Here is a 23,503-nt window from a genome sequence, read left to right on the forward strand (position 1 = left end):
GATAAAGTAAATGAACTTATAGCATTTAATTTCTTCTGCAAGGAAAACGTATCTATTTCCTACTGCTGTTTTTTACAAGGAAAACTGTGCTTATGAATTAGATGGAGCAGAAATTACCCTTGTTGTAAAAAAAAAAGGGAAACAATAGATAATATACTTCCATTATGAAGTAGCCCAAAGGTGTGTCACTACAGTATAACAGAAGGTTTATCAGTGGAATACTGGCTGCATAGCCTGAATTACAAGGTTTGAACAATACTATTAGATTTGTTGTGCAGTCCCCTACAATATATTTAGCAATACATAAGAAAAGTTTTTGTCCTTTAAAGAGAAAATACTGTTACATTTTAAAACTGCTTTAGAAGATTCCCTTGTCTTTTAAAATATGGTTATATAGTTAAAAATAACCCTAGAAATGCTTATTAGAAATATCTTCAATTAGAGCTCAGAACCTAGATCCTTTCTCTTTCATATCTGTGTTGGCAGAAGTTTAGGAAATTAATAATACTGAAGCAGTACAGAAGGTAAATACTTCCAGCAAACTTGGTCTCTTTTATTAGATGCTTAATGTGATGGTACAAACTTATTTTGGATCCTAAATTTCCCGTTTGACAAATGTTATTGAATAAAGGATTTCTTTCATTTGTTTGTCTCATTTAAAATAGCTGTCTGTTTCTTGGCAATAAATCTCTATTGTTTTTTGGTATGATCTCAACTGGCTATAACCATAATTTTTCCCCTCTCTCAGGAGTTCCTTTCTGAACTTGAGCAGAGCACTGAAAAAGTAGAAAGTTTAAAGGCTACACTGAGAGATTTGCTGGAAAAGCATCCGAACTCTCCTGAGGCAGAGAACTGGAAGACAATGCTGGAAAATCTTAGTAAGAGTTTTCATAGAGGAATGGCTCGCAGACTTTGCTCTCTGTTGCTTAAAGTGGCAGTATACACCAGCAATAAAATAATAATAATAATAAATGCAGAATTTGTGTAAAAATTTATTTTTCAAATTTAAGTTTATGTGTATGTATATGTGCTATATTTTACTGTCTTCACATTTAGATTGGGAAGGGTGTGTTTCCATGAAGAAAAATTGAAGCCAGACTTTTGATTCCTGATTGTAGTTCAGATCTTTATATAAATATATGTGTCAATGTGTTCTCACATAGACCAGCAGTGGGGCAGAGTCAATCAAGTCACAGCAGAGCGCCAACACAAACTGGAGGAGTCAGCCAACCAACTAGCAACTTTCCAAGTAGCAGGCTCCCAGCTTTGCCCATGGCTGAAAGAGAAGGAGTTAATGATGAGCGTTTTGGGCCCTCTCTCTGTTGATCCTAATATGTTAAATGCTCAAAAGCAGCAAGTTCAGGTAAGATGTTCAACAAGCCTACCATTATAAGTTCAGGTTCCAATGCGCTAAAAATAGAATTTTATGTCGTATTTACCAGTCCCTAAAAGAGAAGGATAAGCTAGATAGTGTGTTATCTTTTCAGAACATGGCTGTGTTCAGAATTGAATCTACTCACAATGGGAACAATTGATCAGGGTTGGACTGGGCCGGCGGGACACCAGGAAAAAAAAACGATGGGCCCCCAGCTCTTGTGGGCCCCGCCGGCCCAGATCCGCACCCAGGTTTGCGATACTGAGCCAGCCACATTCAGCGCTGGAAGTCTCTTAGCAGAACCCCAGTTTGAATGATTCTCCGGGACAGGCTGGCTCATTGTAATTGTCCAGGCATAACTGGTGAGCCGCAACTACATTCTAGAGCGCTCCAGTTTTACTTAGCTGACTAACATGCTGACTAACTCAGCTAACGAACATGCTACTGGTCATGTGACACCCTGCTTCCACTCGCTTTCCCTACAGCATAGGCAAATCAGATACCTCAGCACGTAACTCATGCAACTTCATGTACATTTCTACTAACACTACAGTCTGGAACTAATAGTCCCCCTGCCCCCAGTGCACATATTTGTTGCTTATCTTGTTAAGCGGCACATTCACCACACATTGTGCTGTTGTTCAAAGTTGATAAAGTGAGGGGGGAGCACAGTTTGCTGCCTACACCATCAGCCCATGTAGGATCATGTTTATTAGGCCTTAAAGGGACAATATATACCTACAGGTAAGTTCGATATGACCAAAAATGTCAGTTGTTGCTTTGTGTAATTAGGCATCTCTCCTTAGGGTTGAACTCCATGGCCAGGGTCAGCCCAGATCTGCACCCAGGTTTGCGATTCAGAAGCTTCTTAATGCCGCAACCTCCCTTTGTCGGGCTGTCGCGGCAAAACCATTGCGTGCATAGCGGGGGGCCCTGGGGCAGTAGCCCCGTTGGCCTCAGGCCCCCCAGTCCGTCTCTGCGCTTGATCGAGAGTATATTGTGAAAATATTGCTTCCCCAACGTGTCTCGTTTGCAATGTATTTTCTGAAAATCAAAAGCGCATATAGTGAGGTATCATCAGGATTTTTTGCATGGACCCCGTGAGTGGTTGCACTTACTGAGCCGTATGTATATAACGTTCACAGTGATAATCTGGCAGTTTTATAGAGGCAATCTCCAAAGGAGGTTTTCTGTTGGCGGTAGGGATGCACCAAATCCAGGATTTGTTTCGGGATTCGGCCAGGATTCAGCCTTTTTCAGCGGGATTCAGATCCTGCCCGGCCGAACCGAATCTCGCAGAAGTTTTGGGGGTTTGGCCAACTCCAAAACAGTGGATTTGGTGCACCCCTAGTTGGCGGTTCTTGCTTTACCATTTGCGGGTCTCAGTAGAACTTCCGGTAGGCACTTCAGTCCTCGTGGCAACCGTTAACTTCTCCGGTGTTCTATATGTGCATTGAGTGATGCAGCGGTTGGTTTTTTTAAAAGCATACATGCTCGTACTCCAAAAATCCTTTCAACTGGATGATTTATATTTAAAACAATGCTTTTATTAAGCAGTTATTAGCCCTAATAACCGCTTAATAGAGTAGATCCAATTCTGAACGCAGCCATTTTTGAAAAGTTAACACACTATCCTTCTCTTTTAGGGACCTGTGAATATGGCATACAATTCTATTTTTATCACACTGAAACCTGAACTTATATAGACTCTAAACGTGGACAAATGGATCCTCTATTTTGTCAGTGCTGCTTTATTTATTTATTTTTCCAATTGGACTGGGCGCAGAGTTTTTACCAGAAATTTCATAAGCCTACCATTGTTACTCAATACCAGTCTTTTTTACAAATATTTTATAGTTGCCTATTAAGTGGGTGAGGCTGGGCCACTCAGACCTCTTTTCTACCATTTTTATTTAAAATAAAGTTAACGAATGGTACTGCAAAATCTTTTTTGGGGCCACCACCTTATAATGATCTTTTCATTATTTTCTACGCACTTTTATTAAAATTGGCAGGGCCTTTCAGACCTCTTGGAGGGTCCATCAGTCACTTAGTCTGCAATCTGGGGTTGACACATTCATCATGTCAGGGTGGGGAAAGATGGTATAGGGGTAATAGATTCCTATCTGTTTTGACCACTTTTTAGAAGAATATAGAGAAGAATATGGTAGAATATGGAGAACCAGCATCATTTTATTTTTTGATTCATTGATTTATATGCTCTGTGTGTAAATGCATATTTTCAAATCATTTTTTATGTTGCAGTTTATGTTAAAAGAATTTGAAGCACGGAAAGCTCAGTATGAAGAACTGAAACTTGCAGCCTATGGGATCCTGACAGGTCCTGGAGAGGAGTCTCCATCTACCTGTCAAGTAGAGGAAGAATTCCATAACATAAGTGGAAAATGGATTGAATTAACCAGTCGTTTGAATTCCAGGGCTGATCAGATAGACCAGGCAACCATCAAGAGTAGTCATTATAAAGAGGTTCTGCAAAGATTGACAGACAAAATAAAGCAAGTTGGCAAAAACTTGGCGTCGCAACCGGCTGTTAGCACTCAACCTGATGCAGTAAAGCAGCAGCTGCAGGAAACTAGTGGAATCCGTTCTGAACTAGAACAACTTGCCAAGGAAGTTACAGATGCCCAGGAATTGTGCAATGAGTTATCTGCACTTGTCATGGAACCTTACTTCAAAGATGAGCTTCAAAAGCGTCTTGATACTGTTGCTCTTCCACTCAAAGGAATGGAAGATTTGGCATGTGAGTTATTGCTCCCATAATGTTCTGCGATTACTGATAACAGAATTTATATATTAAATTTCATGGATATACAAAATTTTGAAAACTCCCTGTTATAGATATATATTTGTATTTTAGATTATTTTAAGAGTTTGAACACTGAATGATAAAGTGTTGAATTACTTATATGTGCCCATTGTTAATCTTTTAACATACACTTAGAAATGTAACTAGTAATGTTACTGAATCATGACTTTACGAATTTTGTTTGATTTATTCTAAATGTATTGTTCATAATAAATAGGACATTGCAATGGAATTGTTCATTTTTGCCTCTTGCAGCGGATCGGGTGAATCGCCTTCAGATGGCTCTTTCTAGTTCTCAGCAGTTCCAGCAGATGTTTGATGAATTAAGGAGTTGCTTGGATGAAAAACAGATGCAACATGTGAAAAGCCCTCCAGTGTCTGCAAAGCTGGAAAAGTTGCAAACTCTGCTACATGAGCAAGAGGAATTCCAAAAGAGTCTCAACCAATACAGTGGCTCTTATGAAATGATTGTCACAGAAGGTGAGTCTCTGCTTATGTCTGCTCATTCTGGAGAAGAAAGGACCTCTCTCCAAAATCACCTAATGAATTTAAAAAGTAAATGGAATGAACTAGGAAAGCAATCATCAGAAAGACATGTAAAGCTAAAGGACTGTTTGCAAAAGGCTCAGAAGTATGTTCGACATGTGGAAGATCTTGTGCCTTGGCTAGAAGATTGTGAGATACATGTGAAAGAGATGGAAATGACACTTGACCCTGTACAACTTGAAGCACAGCTTCTTAGAGCAAAGGCTCTTCAGACTGATACAGACAAAAAACGTTCTCTACTTGAAATGATGAATAGTGCAGCTGACCTTTTGATTGAGGCAGCTGAAGTAGATGACAGAGACATTTTGGAAGATAGAGCCAAAATCAACCAAAGAATGGATACCATCACAGAAGAGTTACACAACAAATCTGGGTCATTTGAAGAAATGTCATTAAGACTTAAAGAACTGAAGGGCAGTTTCAGTAACATTGATAAGAAACTGGAAGGAGCCAGGCATCTCCTGGAAATCTTTACAGGTCTTGGCCCTCAAGCTTGTAGTAGTAAAAACCTTGAAAGCATGAGATCCCAGCAGGACATGCTTCTTGCTTTGGAAGCCCAAATCCTATACCTGAGGAATCTTATTCAAGGACTGATGGCAGATGCTCCACAAGGCTCTGATGTTTCCCATCTTGTTTATCAGGCACAGCAAGTCCAGCATGATTTTGAGATGGTAAAAGAGGATGTTAATGAATGCTGTGAGAATATGGAGACAAAACTGCAGGGAATTGGCCAGTTTCACACTCATGTTCGAGAGATGTTTTCAGAACTAGCAGATCTGGACGATGAGTTAGACAATATGGGTCCTGTGGGACGAGACATAGATAGTCTTAAGTCACAGGCAGAAGTTATCCAAACATTTCTGGAGACACTTCAAAGCCTGAAATCCAGTATTGAGTCCTCAGAGAGTAAATGTAGAGACATGTTGGAGAAAGAAGGTGGCCCTGACCTTATTGTACTTATGAGAGAACTTGGAAGTTTAAACAAACAATGTTCTAAACTGACTGAACGAGGTAAAAATCGTCAGGGACAATTAGTCTCAACATTAAGCCGTGTGGAGGAATTCACCATGAAACTAAAGGAGCTGAACAACCAGATTATGACAGCGGAGGGCAGCAGTGCTCTTCAGGGTGTTGTTGGCACAGAAGTAGATACCATCAAGCAGCAGTTAAATTATTTTAAGGTAAGAAACATGTTTGTGTGTTTTGAAAAAGTGTCCTAATTGATTTTTTTGTGGATTACTTTGCGTTGAGAATTTTTTTCAGTGACAAAGGAAAGCTGTGTACTGACTGACCTATTTCCTGATTTGTAAATGCTGATTTGAAAGACGAATTTTCTTCTGGTAGAATTTCCATTAAAAATAGCAAATATCTTGTCAGAGGGCCATGGTAGTTGCAGTTGTCCACAGTAAGGACCACCAGGTGCCAACTACATGCATTCAGTTGATACTTTTCTCTGGAAAGAAATGGTAAAGCACACCACCGTAAAAGGGCTTACAACCATTTTTATAAATGAACAGTTGTGTTTGAGTACAATGTTTAATTTATAAATAAACTATATCTTGCCATTAGGATCTAAGGCATAATATTAATAAATTGAGTGTATGAGTGTATATATATATATATATATATATATATATATATATATGTATATATGTGTATATATATATATATATATATATATATATATACACATTTTAGTTTTTGTTTTTTTAAAATTTTTCTATTTTACTTTTTTTTTTGTTTCTATTCATTTAAATTGCCAAGTGTTTACCCTTTTTGCTTCTGGCAGTGGGGGTAGGAAGGTCTGTGAGCTCATGGGAAATGCAGACAATACCAGGAAAAGATTGAGGTTGAACATTAGCTGAACACAAGCCAGGCTATGACAAAGAGGACGTACTGATACAGAGATGTTTTAGGGGAATCTCCTTGGCAAGAGGTGTTTATATGGTGCCAGGAAGGTATTATTTCATTTGTAAATAAAGGAAGTTATAATTCCTTTAAACTAGCCAATGCACATAATAAATCTCTTCTCATGTGTTGGACATGGTTGTATACTGTATGTATCAGGAAGAACACACTGATCAATGCACTGCATAAAAAGGCAGAGTTAATGTAAAATCTGTTAGACTATGTGCACCAAATGTATCATAGTCAACTTGAAAATAAAAAATGCTAGTCTGTCATGTATTTATTAGTTGCAAGGCAGCTTGCTACTTGGTTGACAATCACATGAAAATAAAGTGTTTGTTTTCCTGAAAACAATGTATATGGTTTAGTGCGGGGGTCCCCAACAGCCGGGCCGCGGCCAATTAACGTGTCGCGCCTGAATTGGGCGCTGTTGCGCCAGAATTGAATGCCAACCCCTCCTGACCCCCATGCCGACTCCCCCGACCTCCCTCGGTCCTTGCAAAATAATTTGCCTCTACACCGGTCCCCCGCCCAAAAAAGGTTGGGGACTGCTGGTTTAGTGAATAAGATTGGGGTTGGAAAATTTCGATTTTTTGATCTCATAAAAATCCTTAACTGGAATTAGTGAGTTTAATAAATAGGTATAATTGTTTTCTTATAGTTCTCTGCTTAATTAATGTGAGTTCCTCAAGCAAAGATTGTCAGTAACCCATAGTGTTGTAACCAGCTTTTGTGGCCATTATGGTTAAGGGTATTCCTGCTGTTTTGCCACTGCCTTATGATTCATTTCCTGTTTTACCTCTTCCTGTCTAAGCTGAGAGAAAGTGTGGAGCAGGGCTGTGTTACCTGCCATGTTCTAATAAATGTATAAAGTTCTTGTACTGGTCTGACTGCTTCACCTGAACTAACACAGCATGATCATTTAACCCACTGCTAGCCAAGCAGTTTATTGCACATAGCAACCAATCAGTGCTTCGCTTTTTTCAGCTGCAGGTAAAATAGTAATACATGGTAACAACCATGGTGTATTCAGTGTAGGCTTGCAAAAATAAAACATTTTAATTTTCATAGTACCCTTAAAATAATAAAGTGTCATTTTATTTAGAATTTGTTGCCACTGATTTCCCAGTAACATTAGTCAAAATGAAAATATTGTCATGTGATAAGAAAAGACTGCCCCTGCATAGTTGTTGGCCTCTACTACTTCTTTGTAGTAGATTCCCTTCCTTTAAACACTGGAAAATTGTATATTTAACAAGGTGATTCTTGTTACCTCTTTTGTGCCTCTTTTATTTAAGTGAGCCCTTGAACCATTTTGCACATGACAATAGCACTGATAATATATCTTCTGGTTCCCTAGTGGAAGACATTTTCTTTACAGTATGCTGACTTCTAGCCATATATTTATTCAAGGAATAGAAAGTAATATTGGTAAATGAAGGACCCTCCTTTCCTCAAACTCTTGACACACTGATGAGTAAGCCATCCTTTGGTCCCAATTTTTTTTCAGCTGGAAGGACACTGAGGAAGTTGGCACTATAAATCATGAAAACATTTAGACTTGCTTGTCAAAGGAATGAAAAATGTACTTACTGAAAGGAAAACTATACTTAATATACTTTTGTAATATTAAATATTTATATAAAGTTCTACTAACACATTTTAATTTATTTTCCTTTGTAAATTGATATATATGTTTTTTTAACGACTTGACCAGGAGGTAAAGGAAATGAGAACTAAAGGCAAATAGAGGGTTTTGGGAAGGTTGACTTGATATGACCACATGAACCAAGAAATGATTCATAGATGAATTAGCAACTGTTGCAGTGGAAAGAATCCATTGCTCCTAACACTTAAACTCTTTATTAAGTGCTCCAATAGCCAAATAAGTATGCGTTTTAAATTTCCAATAGAGCATTGACCTTAAATGATTTGAATGATCAGGTCAGTGGCAATGATGCCACCCAGTGATTTTTTACATTTTTTTTGTAGTCGTCGTATTGAGGAAAACAGGAAACAGAGTTTACCAGTGGGCTAATCCCCGTATCTCTATTTAGTTTTTTATGGGGCAAATTCACTAAGGCGCAAAGCGCCGAACGCTAGCGTTAATTCGCTAGCATTTGGCATTTTCACTACTGCGCAAATTCACGAACGAACGCTGGCGTAGTTTCACGAACGAACGCTGGCGTAGTTTCGCTAGTGTTACTTCGCAACCTTACGCCAGGCGAATCTTCGCTAGCGACGAAACTACGCAAATTCACTAACTTGCGCAGTGTACTGAACGCTACCTTTTACGCTAGACTTCCTTCGCCACCTCAGACCTGGCGAAGCGCAATAGAGTAGATAGGGATTGTTTAAAAAAAAGTAAATTTTTTTTCTAAGTCCCAAAAAACACTGGCGTGTTTTCTACATGATGGGTGATAGTCTGATAAAGATCGAAAAAATTTTGGGGCTCCCCTTCCTCCCCCCTACATTTCCTGACTCATGGCAACTTACCTAGACAGTGGGCACATGTGTAGGGCAAAATAAAAATTTTATTTGCTGATTTGAAGGTTTTCTAGGCATTTGTAGTGCAGATACGTGTTCCTCCATTGAAATTTGAATTTCGCGCCGTATGCAAATTAGCCTTCGCTAGCGCAACTTCGCTTTATATAGCGAATCAACGCTAGCGCAACTTCGCTTTATATAGCGAATCAACGCTAGCGCAACTTCGCAACCTTACGCTACCCCTGTGCGCAACTTCGGATTTTAGTGAATTTGCGGAGCCCTGGCGAAACTACGCCTGGCGAAGTGCGGCGAAGTTGCGCCTGGCGTAACTTCGCATCTAAGTGAATTTGCCCCTATGACTTTAAGGGACTTAATTATTGAAGGGTGAAAACAATGGATGTTCTATTTTCAACCTATCTATTTTGCTCCTACTATCCTCCTATCCTTAGAAAATAGAGAGCTGTAAAATGTCAGTTCGAGGAACTGTGGAACTCTTCTGCCCTTTTTAGACACCACGGCAAATTAGTCTGCATACATTTGATGGGCACTACCATATTAGGTGCTTAAATGTGCCATTCTTCTCTGCCTCTCATGCATTTGGTGTTCACTTTGCTTACCATTTTAAACCTGTTTTATGCAGTAGGGTAGTGTATCTTTTGACTATTATAAAACTGGGCCTTTCTTTAGTAAGAGCCAGCTGAATTACGTTACAATCATAAAATTGCCAAACCACCATACCACGTCAAGGTAAAACCAATATGGTGATCCTGACTATTAAGGACTATCACAGGGCTTGATCCTCCCTGCTCTTAACATTCATTGGAGAGAGATTGCCAATACCAAAGCATTGGTTTCCCAATCTTAATCCGCCTTGCAGCTTTTAAAGGAACAGTTCAGTGTGTTTTTACCAACACCCATTTTTAAAGGCATGTTAAAAGAACAGGCACTTTAAACACATACAAGTTTGGTTATTGTTCTTGCAGAGTAACTCTGCTAAAGTACAGAAATACAAATAAAGTGGGGTTGTGGGAGTACTCCGATCTAACTAAAATATTCAAGTACAATATAAGTGCAACTGATCTGACCAAATTAGCTACAAGCATAAAAAAAGAGAGTGAATGGGTGATGGATCTTTAGATAACTGTGTAAGAGAAGTTCTGTCAACTTCTTTTGTTGTTTAATTTGATAATTTTAAATAAAGACCTTGTTTTATAGGTGTTTGAGTTTTCATATTTCTGGTCTAATATTTAATAATTGTCAGATGCTGACTGTTCACAGGATCTATTAAATGAAAGTGGTTTGTCATGAAATTATATAACATTACCGTCATCTGCAGTACATACATTTTGCTCTTGCAGATCCTTCAATGGGCTGTAGAGTGCATTGCACATGCCAAAGCAAGACAAATTCAGGAGTGTTCTTTTGCCAACTGCAAGGCCAGGGCTTATTAGAAACCCTCTTCATTAACACCCCCCCCCCTTTCCCCAGCAGTAGCCTGCTATGAGATAAGGAGCAGTCCATTATACAAAGGCTTCTCAGTAGACTGGTGATTTGTTTTACCAGTAGGCAATAGACACATATTTATATATGCAAAATAGGGACAGAACGTAGAATGACTTTACTATTATTTTCATATTTTAGTGTGCTTACTGCAAAAAGAAATACAGCAATGTGGCCCTACTTGCCTTAGGCGGCAACAGACCCTATACTACCCTGTTACTTTAGATATTTCTTAATTAAACAATAGGTAAAAGTATGTTCAGCACAAGTCCTATTCATTCAACTAATATTCCCCTTTAAAGACGTTCCTTGCTGAGCTGCAGTGATAAGAGTAATATATATATATATTACACCACCACGCATTTTAGCATGTGTTTCTGTTCATTTGCTTTATCCTTTTAAGAATGATGAGTGAAAGGATATTCTGCCATTAATTGCTACTGTATCACTGTTCGGAATTTCTGACACACCCAGGTCTGCACTGCTGTGTTGCCAGTTGGTGGTTTAGATCCTGTAGACCAAGACAGCTGGGACTGTGACACTTTAGTTTAGCATCTTGAAAAATCTGGCACACATATTTACTGTGGGGTGCATTAGTCTAGTTATCTTCACAATCTTTGAGTCTTTGCAATTGTAATATATTTTGTAAATTGATAATTACCACCACACATGATGATGCCTAAGGATTATCACTTTACAGTTACATGGGGTCATAATTGTGTCTCCACCTGTTTTGTTATTTATTCTCACATAAGGTTATCTATTAAATGTTCCTAGACTAGAGCACTTAGAGAAACTGGAGGTTATGAGATAACTTAAAGGGATCCTGTCATCGGAAAACATGTTTTTTTCAAAACGCATCAGTTAATAGTGCTGCTCCAGCAGAATTCTGCACTGAAATACATTTCTCAAAAGAGCAAACAGATTTTTTATATTCAATTTTGAAATCTGACATGGGGCTAGACATTTTGTCAATTTCCCAGCTGCCCCTGGTCATGTGACTTGTGCCTGCACTTTAGGAGGGAAATGCTTTCTGGCAGGCTGCTTTTTTTCTTTTCAATGTAACTGAATGTGTCTCAGTGAGACATGGGTTTTTACTATTGAGTGTTGTTCTTAGATCTACCAGGCAGCTGTTATATGGTTACCTTCCCATTGTTCCTTTGTTTGGCTGCTGGGGCAAAAAGGGAGGGGGTGATATCATTCCAACTTGCAGTAAAGAGTGGTTGAAAATTATCAGAGTACAAGTCACATAACTTGGGGCAGCTGGGAAATTGACAATATGTCTAGCCCCATGTCAGATTTCAAAATTGAATATAAAAAAAATCTGTTTGCTCTTTTGAGAAATGGATTTCAGTGCAGAATTCTGCAGGAGCAGCACTATTAACTGATTTATTTGGAAAAAAAAAAAATTTTTCCCATGACAGTATCCCTTTAAAAGAGGAAACCATAAAAAGAAAAGATTCAGAAAAATGAGAGAAAGCACCAATGGCAATATTTGTGGGGGATCTTGCCAAGATATGGATTGGGAAGTACAGAATCTGTACTTGGATTAAGCAGCTGTATTGTAATCTCCAGGCTAAATGAGATACTTTCGACAGCACTTACAGGGCTGTCCCTTGCCACCATTACTTTTTGCCCTAGTAATTGTACAGTTGGCCATACAAATCCGGGCATCACTGGTGATCGAGGGACTGAAACTATACCCTATTGAAGAAAAGATTTCTTTATACGCAGATAATATTCTCATTTACCTTGCAAATTCCAAAAGCCCTGACAGAATTACTGCGGGTGGTCTCAGTCTTTGGATCATTTTCAATCCTCCAAAGAAATAAGGGGAAATAAATTATCTTCCCAATAGGAAGTTTCAGGTGGTGGCTAAATTCAAATATCTTGGAATAACAATTAACAAAGATTTTATGCAATATGAGGCTCCTGATCTTACTCCAATAGTGCAGTCTCTGGTCTCCAGAATTCCGATGTGGCAGGATCTCCCACTAACCCTGCCCATTAGGATTCATTTACTCAAGATGATATTTCTCCCTAAATTCAACTCCCCAGTCATTCCTAGGGCCCAATGGTTCAGTTACTTTAATAAATTAATACGGGGGGGTTCTTGGGCGGGTTGCACACCCACGCCTCAGCATGGCAATTCTACAAGTGCCCTGCACCAAAGGGGGGGGTGGCATTACCTGACTTCAACCTATACTTTGAGCAAGCCAATTCGTTTTTGCCCACTGGTGGTTCACACTGTATTCCAGAAAGCCCTCCACCTGTCACAGGGGCCCGTGAACACCTCTTTGGGGGAACCCTGCACTCTCCCACTTCTCAACGATACCGGATATCAGTCAATGGGCAGACAGGTATAAAAATAGTATGGGACATAATAACAGATGGAGATTTAAAATACTTTGCGACTCTTCGAGAAGAGTTTGGGCTGCCCCCGCCATGTACTTTCGCTATTTACTTAGTTCCCCTCTAGACCCTGCAGGTATCCGAAACCTCCCTGGAAGTTTACCTTTATAGGCAGGACTTTAAACAAAACAAAAAAACACTGTTGTGGTTCTATACACTGCTGTGGCAAGCCAACCCTGATCCATTGGCTAAGATTAAAGGGAAGTGGCAGAGTGAACTATCAGACCTTGAGGATGAAATGTGGGTAGATGCCTTAAAGCAGGTCCCAGATATTACAATGTCAATCAGGGACAGGCTTATCCCAATTAAATTCATTAAGCGGGCCTACCTAACACCTCACAAGCTGGCTAAACTGTACCCCCAAGTACCAGATACATGCCCTAAATGTTGTGGTTTTGTCTGGCAGCTCAGTAATTGAGGCGCAAACTGTAAACTGTTTACATTTAGTTGATACATTTCTCAGCAGCATCTCTGATGTATTAGCGACTATTGTATCAATTATAACAGCTGCCTTTGATGAAATCCAGAGATTCTACTCAGCAGGGACAAAGATAACAAATGTATCAATTAAATTTATCAATTTAGATCAGTTTACAGGGTTGCGAGCCCCCTCCCCCCCGAGCTGCTTTAGAAGGTGAAAAATGAAACTTTACACTTCGATATTAGAAAAATGGTCACACATAGAAAATAAAAAGTAATTTGAAAAAGTCTTTATTTATGGTGAACTATCTGAAACCAATCCTGCCCTATCTACTGTGTTCCATTAAAAGCTACAATATCTCCATAGTTTAGGTCACAAATCAGCAAGCAGCTTGCCTATAATTTGTGTTTAGTATAGCTCAAAAAGTTAGGCACAGGTGGGTAGAGATGAGAGCTGGGATTTTCCCACCCTAGTCTTTAGGAAAACTATCTTGTACAGCTCTGTAGGGTGTTCTGTTTCTAAGCACAACGCAGTTGCCGTGCAGAAACCCTGGTGATGTATGAATCACCATGTTCTCTTTCTCCCCCAGCTTCCTGTAAACTAATACTATCAAGCTCAGTTTTCATCCAGAAATTCTATGTATTGCTTTTTCACCTCAGACCAGCCACTCTTTTCTTGAATGTGTGTTCCCTCATGGTGGTGGTTATTCACTTTTGTATTTCTATATTTAGAAACCGTGAATGAAAATTGTAGCCATAGTAACAAGCGCACACCAACTTGCGCTATATATATATATATATTTATATATATATATATATATATATATATATATATATATATATATATACACACACAATATCAGAAACATTGGTCAGCATTCCTTTCATATATCCAGTTTATACATATATATCCCATTTATAACCCACCTATTTCTTGGCCTAAACAATTTGGTATCCTAGTCAGTGGAGGTTAGATATCAATGTTCAGTAAAATTTACCAAGCAGGAATGAGAGTTACAACACTATCCCGGCATAGTAAGAGCCAGGAATCACAGCTCACAAAGGACATTATTTCAGAATGGGGTAAACATGAAGGACAAATGCTCAACACAAAAAATTATACCTTGATATATTTATGTGTGGCTCAAATGCGCAAATTCACAATCCATTGTCTTCTATAAAAATTGCTGGAAATAATTTTTTTTCCAAAATTCATTGTTTTCGTCACCATTCTCTGGTCCAGAAATGCTTATATGTAAGTTTAGGATTTTGTGAGAGAGTTTTTTTCAACCCAAATACCTACAAAAGTTTGCTGTTGGGGGCATTATTTTGATAAAAAGCTTCACAAGATCATGAAGACAGGTTAAAGGTCACGTGGAATTAGCAGAGACTAGAGTTTTTTTTCTTTGCCTCAGAGCTATTGAGCTGTTTATAAACTGCTAAAATAATAGAATGACCTGTTTCTTCCAACTCTACAGAAGAGGAGAATATGTTCAGAAGGAAAACAGAAAATGATTCTGATGTTCTGCACAGGACCAGAAGCCTTAGCTGACCTTTCTCCTGTCTTTCCTGAGCAGAGCAACATCAGAAGAGTTCTCCATTTCAGAACTTGTCCCCCCCCCCAGACTAGACAGAAGAACTAGTGGTGCTGTTGTTACAAAACTACTCATATAAGCAGTTTATAAACTATAGCTCTAAAATTAAGTTTGCATATCTTTTAGGCATTTAGCACAGCAATCCTATAAATTCATGCAGCAGACTTGTGCGGAGTTACAAGTCAAAAATGATACAGTGCTATACTGTTTAAGGCTGTGAGTATTACAAATGTAATTGAGTATACGTTACGCCGAATAATCATTGAATATGTATGTAACTTATTAAATAATTTTTTCTATGCTTTCTGGAGAAACATAGACTGTTGAAGCATTTTTTTTTCTGTGAATCCAACAGGACCAGAATTACTAAGAGATTGATTAAGCAGAAGAGTGTTTCATTTTTAGAAACCTCCTACGGTAAATCTTTCCATGTTGTAGATCTTAAACCCCTAGAGCTGGACTCTGTGTCACTGAGATAAGAATAATTTTAACAGCTTTATTTTAATCATCTTTTTTTTTTATTAAAAAATGTGATTTGGTAGACATAGGGAAGCTTTTACAGATCAGTGGCTCTTGATATTGGTTTAATATATGTAGATGACATGGAGAATGGGTGATGGCACATGCTGCTACTTGGGGAGATTGTTGCCCAGCGACAAATCACCTCTTCTTCAACTTCAGACGACTTCGGAAAACAAAGCGTTCCAAGTGCCATCCCAAGTGCTGATTTACATTCCAGACGGTGGGAAGGCATTTAGGGGAGATTAGTCGCCAAAAGAAAAGACGATTTGTTGCTGGGCGACTAACCTCCCCGAGTAGCCACGTCTGCCACCACCCTGAGATGCATTCATTAAAGTATTTGTTTCTTTGTAGTCTGTAGTTTGTTAAAGGGGAACCTCACAAAAACATAATAAGGTGGGGGAAGGAATCTGGACTTGATTTGGCATTAATGTCTGCTTTCTGTTTTTAATATTCTTGACACACATCAGTGCGACATACCAATATTTTTTGTATTTCTGATCATTTAATCAAATTAGGTTGGGTGGCCTGGGCAATTTTTGAAAACCCCTAACCAGTGGCGGAACTACCGGGGGAGCAGTGCGAGTGGACCAGGGCCTGCACCATCTCAGGGCTCCCGGCAGCTGGCGCACCACTGAAGCTTCGGTGAAAATCGCATACGGAGGGGGATGGGGGGCCCAGCTACATGTCCCGCACCCGGGCCCACCCCCCACTAGTTACATTACTGCCCCTAACCAGTCTAAGGACAGTTGGCTGTTGATACAAAGTAACAGTAGTCAGCCAGCTTAGCAAAGTAGTCAGACAGATCAGCAGGGGGCTAGGCTTAGTGAACTGTCAGAAACCATTAAAAATCATGAAAAGTCTGCATATTTTTTAATTGATGTATATTGCAAAGTTACTTGAAATTATGTTTACTTTTCAAAAAGCTTAAGTTATGTTATGTCATTCCCTATTTCTATGAGAACAAAGTGGCTAAATAGATGGAAAAATAGATTATAGTATGTAAAGAAAAGAGACTAGGAGAATAAAGGTTGAGCGAGGAGAGGAAGAAAAATAGTACTAAGAGTGAGCCCCTGGTCTAAGATTAATTGGTGGGCCCCTGGTCAAAGGTTTTTGGGTGGGCCCCTGGTGTCCCAGTCCGACACCGTGTGTATATATATATATATATATATATATATATATATATATATATATATGTATATACGGTATATATGTATATACGGTGTGTATATATATATATATATATATATATATATATATATATATATATATATGTATCTTATGAAGTGTAGTAGAAAGGTGGGAGTTGGCAGGAGTCCGTTATGGGCAGGTTAATTAGTTATTCGCTGTGGCATGATAAACATTTATGGCATAATTAGAATGTGTATAACTTTATAATGGTTTGTTGTTGGCGCGGATATGCAGAGGGCATACCTCCCAACATTTTGGAAGTAAAAAGAGGGACAAAATTTTTTTTCCCGCACGTAGCGCAGCAATTTTTTGTCCTCACCACTTTCTGTGGCCACACCCCCTAATTACCATGTTTGTTTTACAAAATTTGGCAGGTTATGAAAGTTTGAAAATATTTCTCCTTATCTAAACTGTGTTTTTGTGTCTCAAAATTGTTACAAAGTATCTTATTTGCACCTGTTGGCTGTTCTGGGCTCTCTGCTAAAAGCCAATTAAGTGAGAAACTTTGTTTCTTTTTCTGGCTGTTCAGTGCAGAGAAAAGAGGGACTTTCCAGTACAAATGAGGGACTGCGGGTTGAGCTGTCAAAAGAGGGGCTGTCCCTCCGAAAAAGGGACAGTTGGGAGGTATGAGAGGGTATTTGCTGCTAGTTTGGCGAGAGAAGCTATCAACGTTGCTTATACTGTTTTGTTTTTTTTCTCTGAAACAATAATTCGCCTGCGTGGCCTGGATTGCTGTCAGTGAATGATGTGCTGGCAACTGCTGCAGAAGTTTAGAGACTAGCGAGCTGGATTGTGTTGGGAGAAGACGACTGTTTTGGTGATGTGGGAGCTGGAAGTGAATTCCTGACATTCCCAGTATGTGGGACTGAGCAGTAAACCTGTCCAGCTCCCCTCCCCGTTTCCATAAGGCCAGTGTTTTTTCAGCTGCATGTGGCTACATTCCTAGGTAACCTACCTGCGCCTCATTGTGTGTTTGTGACTCTCCCTTTCCCACCAGCAGCCACAATGCTTTGTTACTGTCACCCCTTTCTCTCCGCGTTCTCCCCTTCTGTACAACCTGAGAGCAGCTCTTTGTGCGCCTTCACACACGCCGCGAGCCATATTCGGCAAATGAGTGCGCATTTCTCTAGTTCCTGCAAACCTTCAACTTGTGCGCTCGCCTGGCTATCATTCCCTCCTTTCACTAAACAAGGACTATAGGCAGCAATGAGCGATGCCATCGCCGGGGGCGGTACCAGGTGGCGGAGGCGGAGCCAGTTTAGGAGGGTGGATTTTCATTGCCGATGCCCGCATCCTTTCTCAGCCGAGCTGTGTTTGGAGATTGTAGCGGGTTTGAGGAATAAAGAGGAACGTTAAAGTAAGCGAACACACCTCCCTGTAGCTGCACGCTATCCCCTACGCCGGAGTGAGCGCAGCCGCGGAGCAAACTCTTTTGTTCCCAGAAGTTTTTTTTTTTCCTGAGCGCTTCATCCAGAAGAGGAGGAGGAGGGAAGCGGTGCACCGAGTGTCACACACAGAGAGAGGCAGAGAAGTCGCATAGACAAAGGCCACTGGAAATTGAAAGCAGCCTTATACATTGCTGTTGATGTTGCACTTGTAGCATGGGAGTTGGCTTCCCAGCCTTATTCCGCACTCGGGGGGCTTGCACTGTTTTACACAAGGAATTGTGTCACTGCACAATATAGACACTAAAGCAGGAAAGAAGTGCAGGAGTTGGACTACTTGCACTTTTCAACGCAGAGCAGCGAGAGTGTGTGAGAGCCACGGGTGTTTTTCCTCCAGGACAAAATGCCATGATGTGCTTCCCACAGGAAGCCGCAGCGTTAGACTCTATTAAAGAACTTCCTGTCTGTGAACTTCCAGGAATATCCGCTCACAGGCTCATTTCAAATCATAACACCCACCTCTCTAAGCTCCCTGCAGCTGGTCCAGGGCAGAGAGCAAGAGACAGACAAGCAAGATGCTGTTCTCACACTGGGGACGGATTACAAGCACCTTTTCCTCACTTATTGCAGATGCTCATAAACTAAGGACCACACATTCTACATCTATATTTGGCCTTCTTCAATCCTGCTGATTGTCTGGATATCATTTAATCCATTGCACATTTCTCCATGTGTTTGGGACCATAAGCGATTTCCTGTGGACATGACCTTGTACAGCATCAGATAACGATGAGAATGTGAGCATGTTATAGTACTACCTATGCCTGACTCTCTTTTTGAGTGTTTTCTTTGTTTATATTTATAAAGATATATTTTTGCAAAGCACTATTTGGGAAGTATGGGGAAACCGCTCAGCCGCCCAGATTGTTTACGACAAAACCCAGCATGTTTGGGAAAAGGAGAGGAGGAGGATGGCTATATTGAAGATTGTTATGTCCCTCAGAGGTCCATATATGATACAATGAGGATAAATGAACAGATTGATCAGGGCTGCAAACTTAGTCAGCAGTCCAAAAGTACAGTGGATCAAGGGGAAAGTGGCACTTTATCAAGTAATGGAACTTTGGGAACTTCCAACATTTATGATGCCAAATCCCAGGAAACAAGAAAGCTGGACGAGAGAGTTATATTTGATGCACTTAAACTAAGCAGTGATACATTAAAATCTGCTCCAGCACCCCCGCGGCGCAGGCAGACCACAGAACGCAAGGAAAATGTAAATCGCAGGTCTTGGAAAGCATTTATGCCACCAAATTTTCCAGAGTTTGCAGAACGCATTGAAGCTTCTTTGAGCGAGGTTTCAGAAGCTGGCACCTCCAACCAGTCTTTGCATGACAAAACAGAATTTAGTCAATTACTGCCGGAGAGCTCCAAACACTCTTTCTCTGAGCATAGTACTTCTATATCTTCCACAGTTGAACACAACAGAACACCTCTGCTTGCATCTGTTGTATCAGGTAACCCTAGCTTTGAACACCATGCAGACCAGGCTTTTCCACATATTCAGAGTTTTGATTCATATAATGACAGTGAATATGAACAAGATCCTTTGCTAGTGCAGCAAAACACAAATACTCGAGCAAAAACTGGACACATATTTCCTAGTGCCACATGGCCAAGGGCTTTAAAAAGTTTTATCAAGGGAAGTCTTATCGATGGGCACCATAAAACATCCGACTTTGCCTATGAGGAATGTATTATAGAAACTTTGCCTTTGTCTCCCTGTTTAAGTGATGAGGTTTTGGATGAATCAGTAAATGTTCTGATGGTGCCTAATTTAAGAGAGAAAACAGAATCAGAGCTTAGATTTGAGGAAGATGAGCAAACAATATTAATGGAAGCAGGAGAGTGGGAGGATATCATAGAATCTGGAATGGAAAACTATTCCAGTCCAACCAAAGACATTCAGGGTACACTTCTGGGAGACGTAAAGGAAGAAGGTGAAATAGAGGCTGATGGGGGGTCACCAAATCATAGTAGTCCTGTTAGTAACTTGGGAGCATTGTTTTCCACTACTGGCGATGCTGGGATTACTGAGCCTAACCAATGGCATGTTTACCAAGAAACAAATCAGAAGTACAGCTGCTTCTCAGCTGTCAGCATTGAACGAAAACCAACAAAGCGTTGCAGTAAAGTAGGCAGCTATTCAGATTCTGATACAGATTCTGACCAGTTGTTCCTGGAGTTGGAAAAGCAGTGTATAAATGAGTTGGAAGATGACTTGGTTGAATCTCAGAATGCCTGTTCAAACACCAATATCAATACACTAGACTCTGTGAGTTTTCCATTTGTAGCATCAGACTGTGTAGAGAGCACTGAGTATGTCAGTGATGACCACATGTCTTTGGAGGCTAATGTCATAGATCTACCCAGCAGTCCGATATTTAGCCTTGGTAATCCCAACACTAATTGTACGTTAACTGTAGATTCTGCAGATGAATACAGTGGGCAGGCTGTAATTTCTAATATGACTGATAAAACATTACAAAGTCCAACTGTTGAGCAGCTTCTAACTTTTAAAAAACAAAATAATACAAATGAGGGCTTATTGAGACAAGCAGATCAATGCAAAACAGCAATTTCAGTATCCGATATAGCAGTGGCCATAAGTGAAACATTTGCTTCAAATACTGACATTTTCCAGGATCCTCTGCATTTTCCAGAACTTCCTGAAATTCTACTTAGTGCACAGCCTTATCAACATTTATCAGCTGATAATCAAGTTTTAAGTTTAAGTGAGGAAACAGGACCATTAGAACACCCACCCAAAGCACATTACCTAACAAATTCACAAACCAAACCTGAATATGCTACAGAAGGATATATTCATGTTGTATCTGAAAAAACATCTGCATTCAATATAGAATCCCCCTCACCCATGTTAGATGCTTTTATTGGATCATGTTATGGAAATATAGATGTTTCTGGTGTTGCTGATATGTTTGAGGTCTCCTTTCAGAGCGAGGATATTGCTAAAGGGGAGACCTTTAGTGGGCTAATTAGTAAATCTGAAGGCGGGTTTCAGCAGACTTCAGTTTCTAGGACAGAGGAATATGTGAAATTGTTGAATATATCCCAGTTGATAGAAGATAGCAATGCAGTGAACAAGCAACAGAGCTGCATGTGTGCAGGTGAATTACTAGATAACGATAACTATGAGAAACCTGGAAAGATTACTCTTGGTATTCTTAGTGCAGCCTCTTACAAGAATAGTATGCTTGGAAGTGAAGTTCATTTTGCTAACAACATTGTAAGCAAGGATACTGAATGTAACACTGTCTCTGCTATCGAATTAAATACAGAAAGCTATTCTTCCTTCAAAAAGGCAGAAGAGATGCCTAGCAACAAATATGATAATGTAAATATGCCTGCCTTTGCAGACCATAACCCTGCCAGTATGGAACAAGACAATTTGTTAGAAATCTTTGTAGAATGTAATAAGTATACTGGCACTGGGTCTGCTTCAGAAGTGGGTCCAGATGGGAACACAAATTGCTCAGTTTCAGCTCCTTATAAAATAAAAGAGAGTTCACTTTTTGAAGAAGTAGATTTATATGTACCAGGCCTCATGGAGCCTCAGTTATGTTTAGAAAAACAGTCCCACGAAGAAGATACGACACAACTTCAAGAAACACTGGGAAATTCTGACCTTCTTAGTTTTGGAACAGAGAAGTCAATCTCAGAGACAAACCTGATTGGGTCAACAAGCGATTTCAGTTTCACCAGTAGCCAAGATCTCATTAGCCCAGATAAAAATCCAGCGCAATATTCTGTTGCAGAATCTATTGGAGGCTCACCAGTATTATTGCTACAGTCGCCTGTATTTGAATGCAATATCCATGTACCTACAGGATCTAGCACAGTGGCTTATTTATTATCAGAAACAAAATCTGTCTCTCCTTCCACTGTACCAGACTTAAACACCAACAGCAATATATCCACTGAAACATTTTGTGAGAGCCTTGTGACTTCAGTGCTTGCTAAAAACGTGGAATTTTGCCAGGTTCATATAGAGTTAGGGCAACATCCCTCACCTAGCAATATTAAAGACACAGTTGCACAGAAGTGCACACCTGAAGAAATTGTAGGTGTTTCTGCTGGCAGCTCTTTATTTGGAGTCAGCACAGAAAATAACTTGGTCTCATTCACTCAAGAAGTTAATATTTCTGACAATACACAATGTACAAGGGACATTTGCTGTTCTCCAGCTTGTGAAGATGTGGGCACTATGACTCCTAATTCATCATGTCATGAACAGACGGTAAGATCTACTCCATTTCATGCAGAACACATTTTACTTACTTTACTTTATTTCAAATATCTGCTCTTTGCTGTCTGTGCTCTGTGTCTTGGCCCTTTGTTGATGTTCTCACTTTCCTGCTCCCAGAGTGTTACATGCATTTCCATTTCTGGAAAATACTTTTAGGCGGGTCTGTCTTGCAGACCATTTCTTTCCTGTTGATAATCAAGTTACGTCTGAGGAGTTCGTATAATAAAATAATGTTTTTTGGGGATATATATAAGAAGGGCTGAGACCTTGCAATTACATAACTGCAGAAATGACTGCATTCCAGATTAGCATAGTTTGCTCACCCAGTGGTTAATTATAGATCACCAGTGCACAGCGCTTTTCATAGTTAGTTGTAGGCGGACGGCTCCAGGACAGCAAGTGCAGAAAAATCTGCTGCAAAGAATTCCTAGTAGAAAGCAGTGGACTTTTCTTCATGACAAAAATATAAAATACAGAAATGTATTCTTTACTAGAAAATATAGAAAGGTATCTATTAAGTGAATATTTCCTGTAACGTTAGACATCTAAAATCAGAGGTCTTGTTACCCCCTTTTTTGTTGCACTGTGGTCCTTTCTCATTAGAATGCACTGGGCTGTAATGTGAGCTGACTTTCTTTTCCAGCTTTGGTATTTCTTAAACGTCTGTTCTGTTATGGACCAAGGCCAATAGCTTGAATAAGTGCTTACTGTTCAGTGTGGTTTTCTAGCATGAATGAACTGTAATCGCTGTGAAACCCTGAATATTAGCATAGTAATGCATCCACGCCTGTGGTTATAAACCCAGATACATAGAAAATTGCATATGACCACTTGCACCTGTACACAGAGCTAGCAGCCACTCAAATAGGGATATCAGGGAGCAGCTTGTAATATAGCCAGGCTATGGAATGCACAAACATAAATGAATGTGTTTTTTTTAATAAATCTGATTGTATATATTTCTGTTCTGCATACAGTAGAATCCCCATTTTATGTTTTTCAGGGGAC

General features: G+C 39.7%; 1 protein-coding gene across 25 annotated transcripts in view; it reads left to right on the forward strand.

The window, feature by feature from the left end:
* The window catches only part of LOC108708274 (microtubule-actin cross-linking factor 1), a 180,597-nt gene that overhangs the window by 99,403 nt on the left and 57,691 nt on the right, over window positions 1–23,503 (forward strand). For all 25 annotated transcript variants that reach the window (XM_041582205.1, XM_041582206.1, XM_041582208.1 and 22 more), the window contains 4 exons: window positions 749–878; window positions 1,164–1,363; window positions 3,641–4,136; window positions 4,458–5,929. In XM_041582205.1, coding sequence (XP_041438139.1) covers window positions 749–878; window positions 1,164–1,363; window positions 3,641–4,136; window positions 4,458–5,929 — 2,298 coding nt within the window. The remainder of the gene's footprint in view (window positions 1–748; window positions 879–1,163; window positions 1,364–3,640; window positions 4,137–4,457; window positions 5,930–23,503) is intronic.

This window comes from Xenopus laevis, chromosome 2L, assembly GCF_017654675.1.
Source record: "Xenopus laevis strain J_2021 chromosome 2L, Xenopus_laevis_v10.1, whole genome shotgun sequence".
Lineage (NCBI taxonomy): Eukaryota > Metazoa > Chordata > Amphibia > Anura > Pipidae > Xenopus > Xenopus laevis.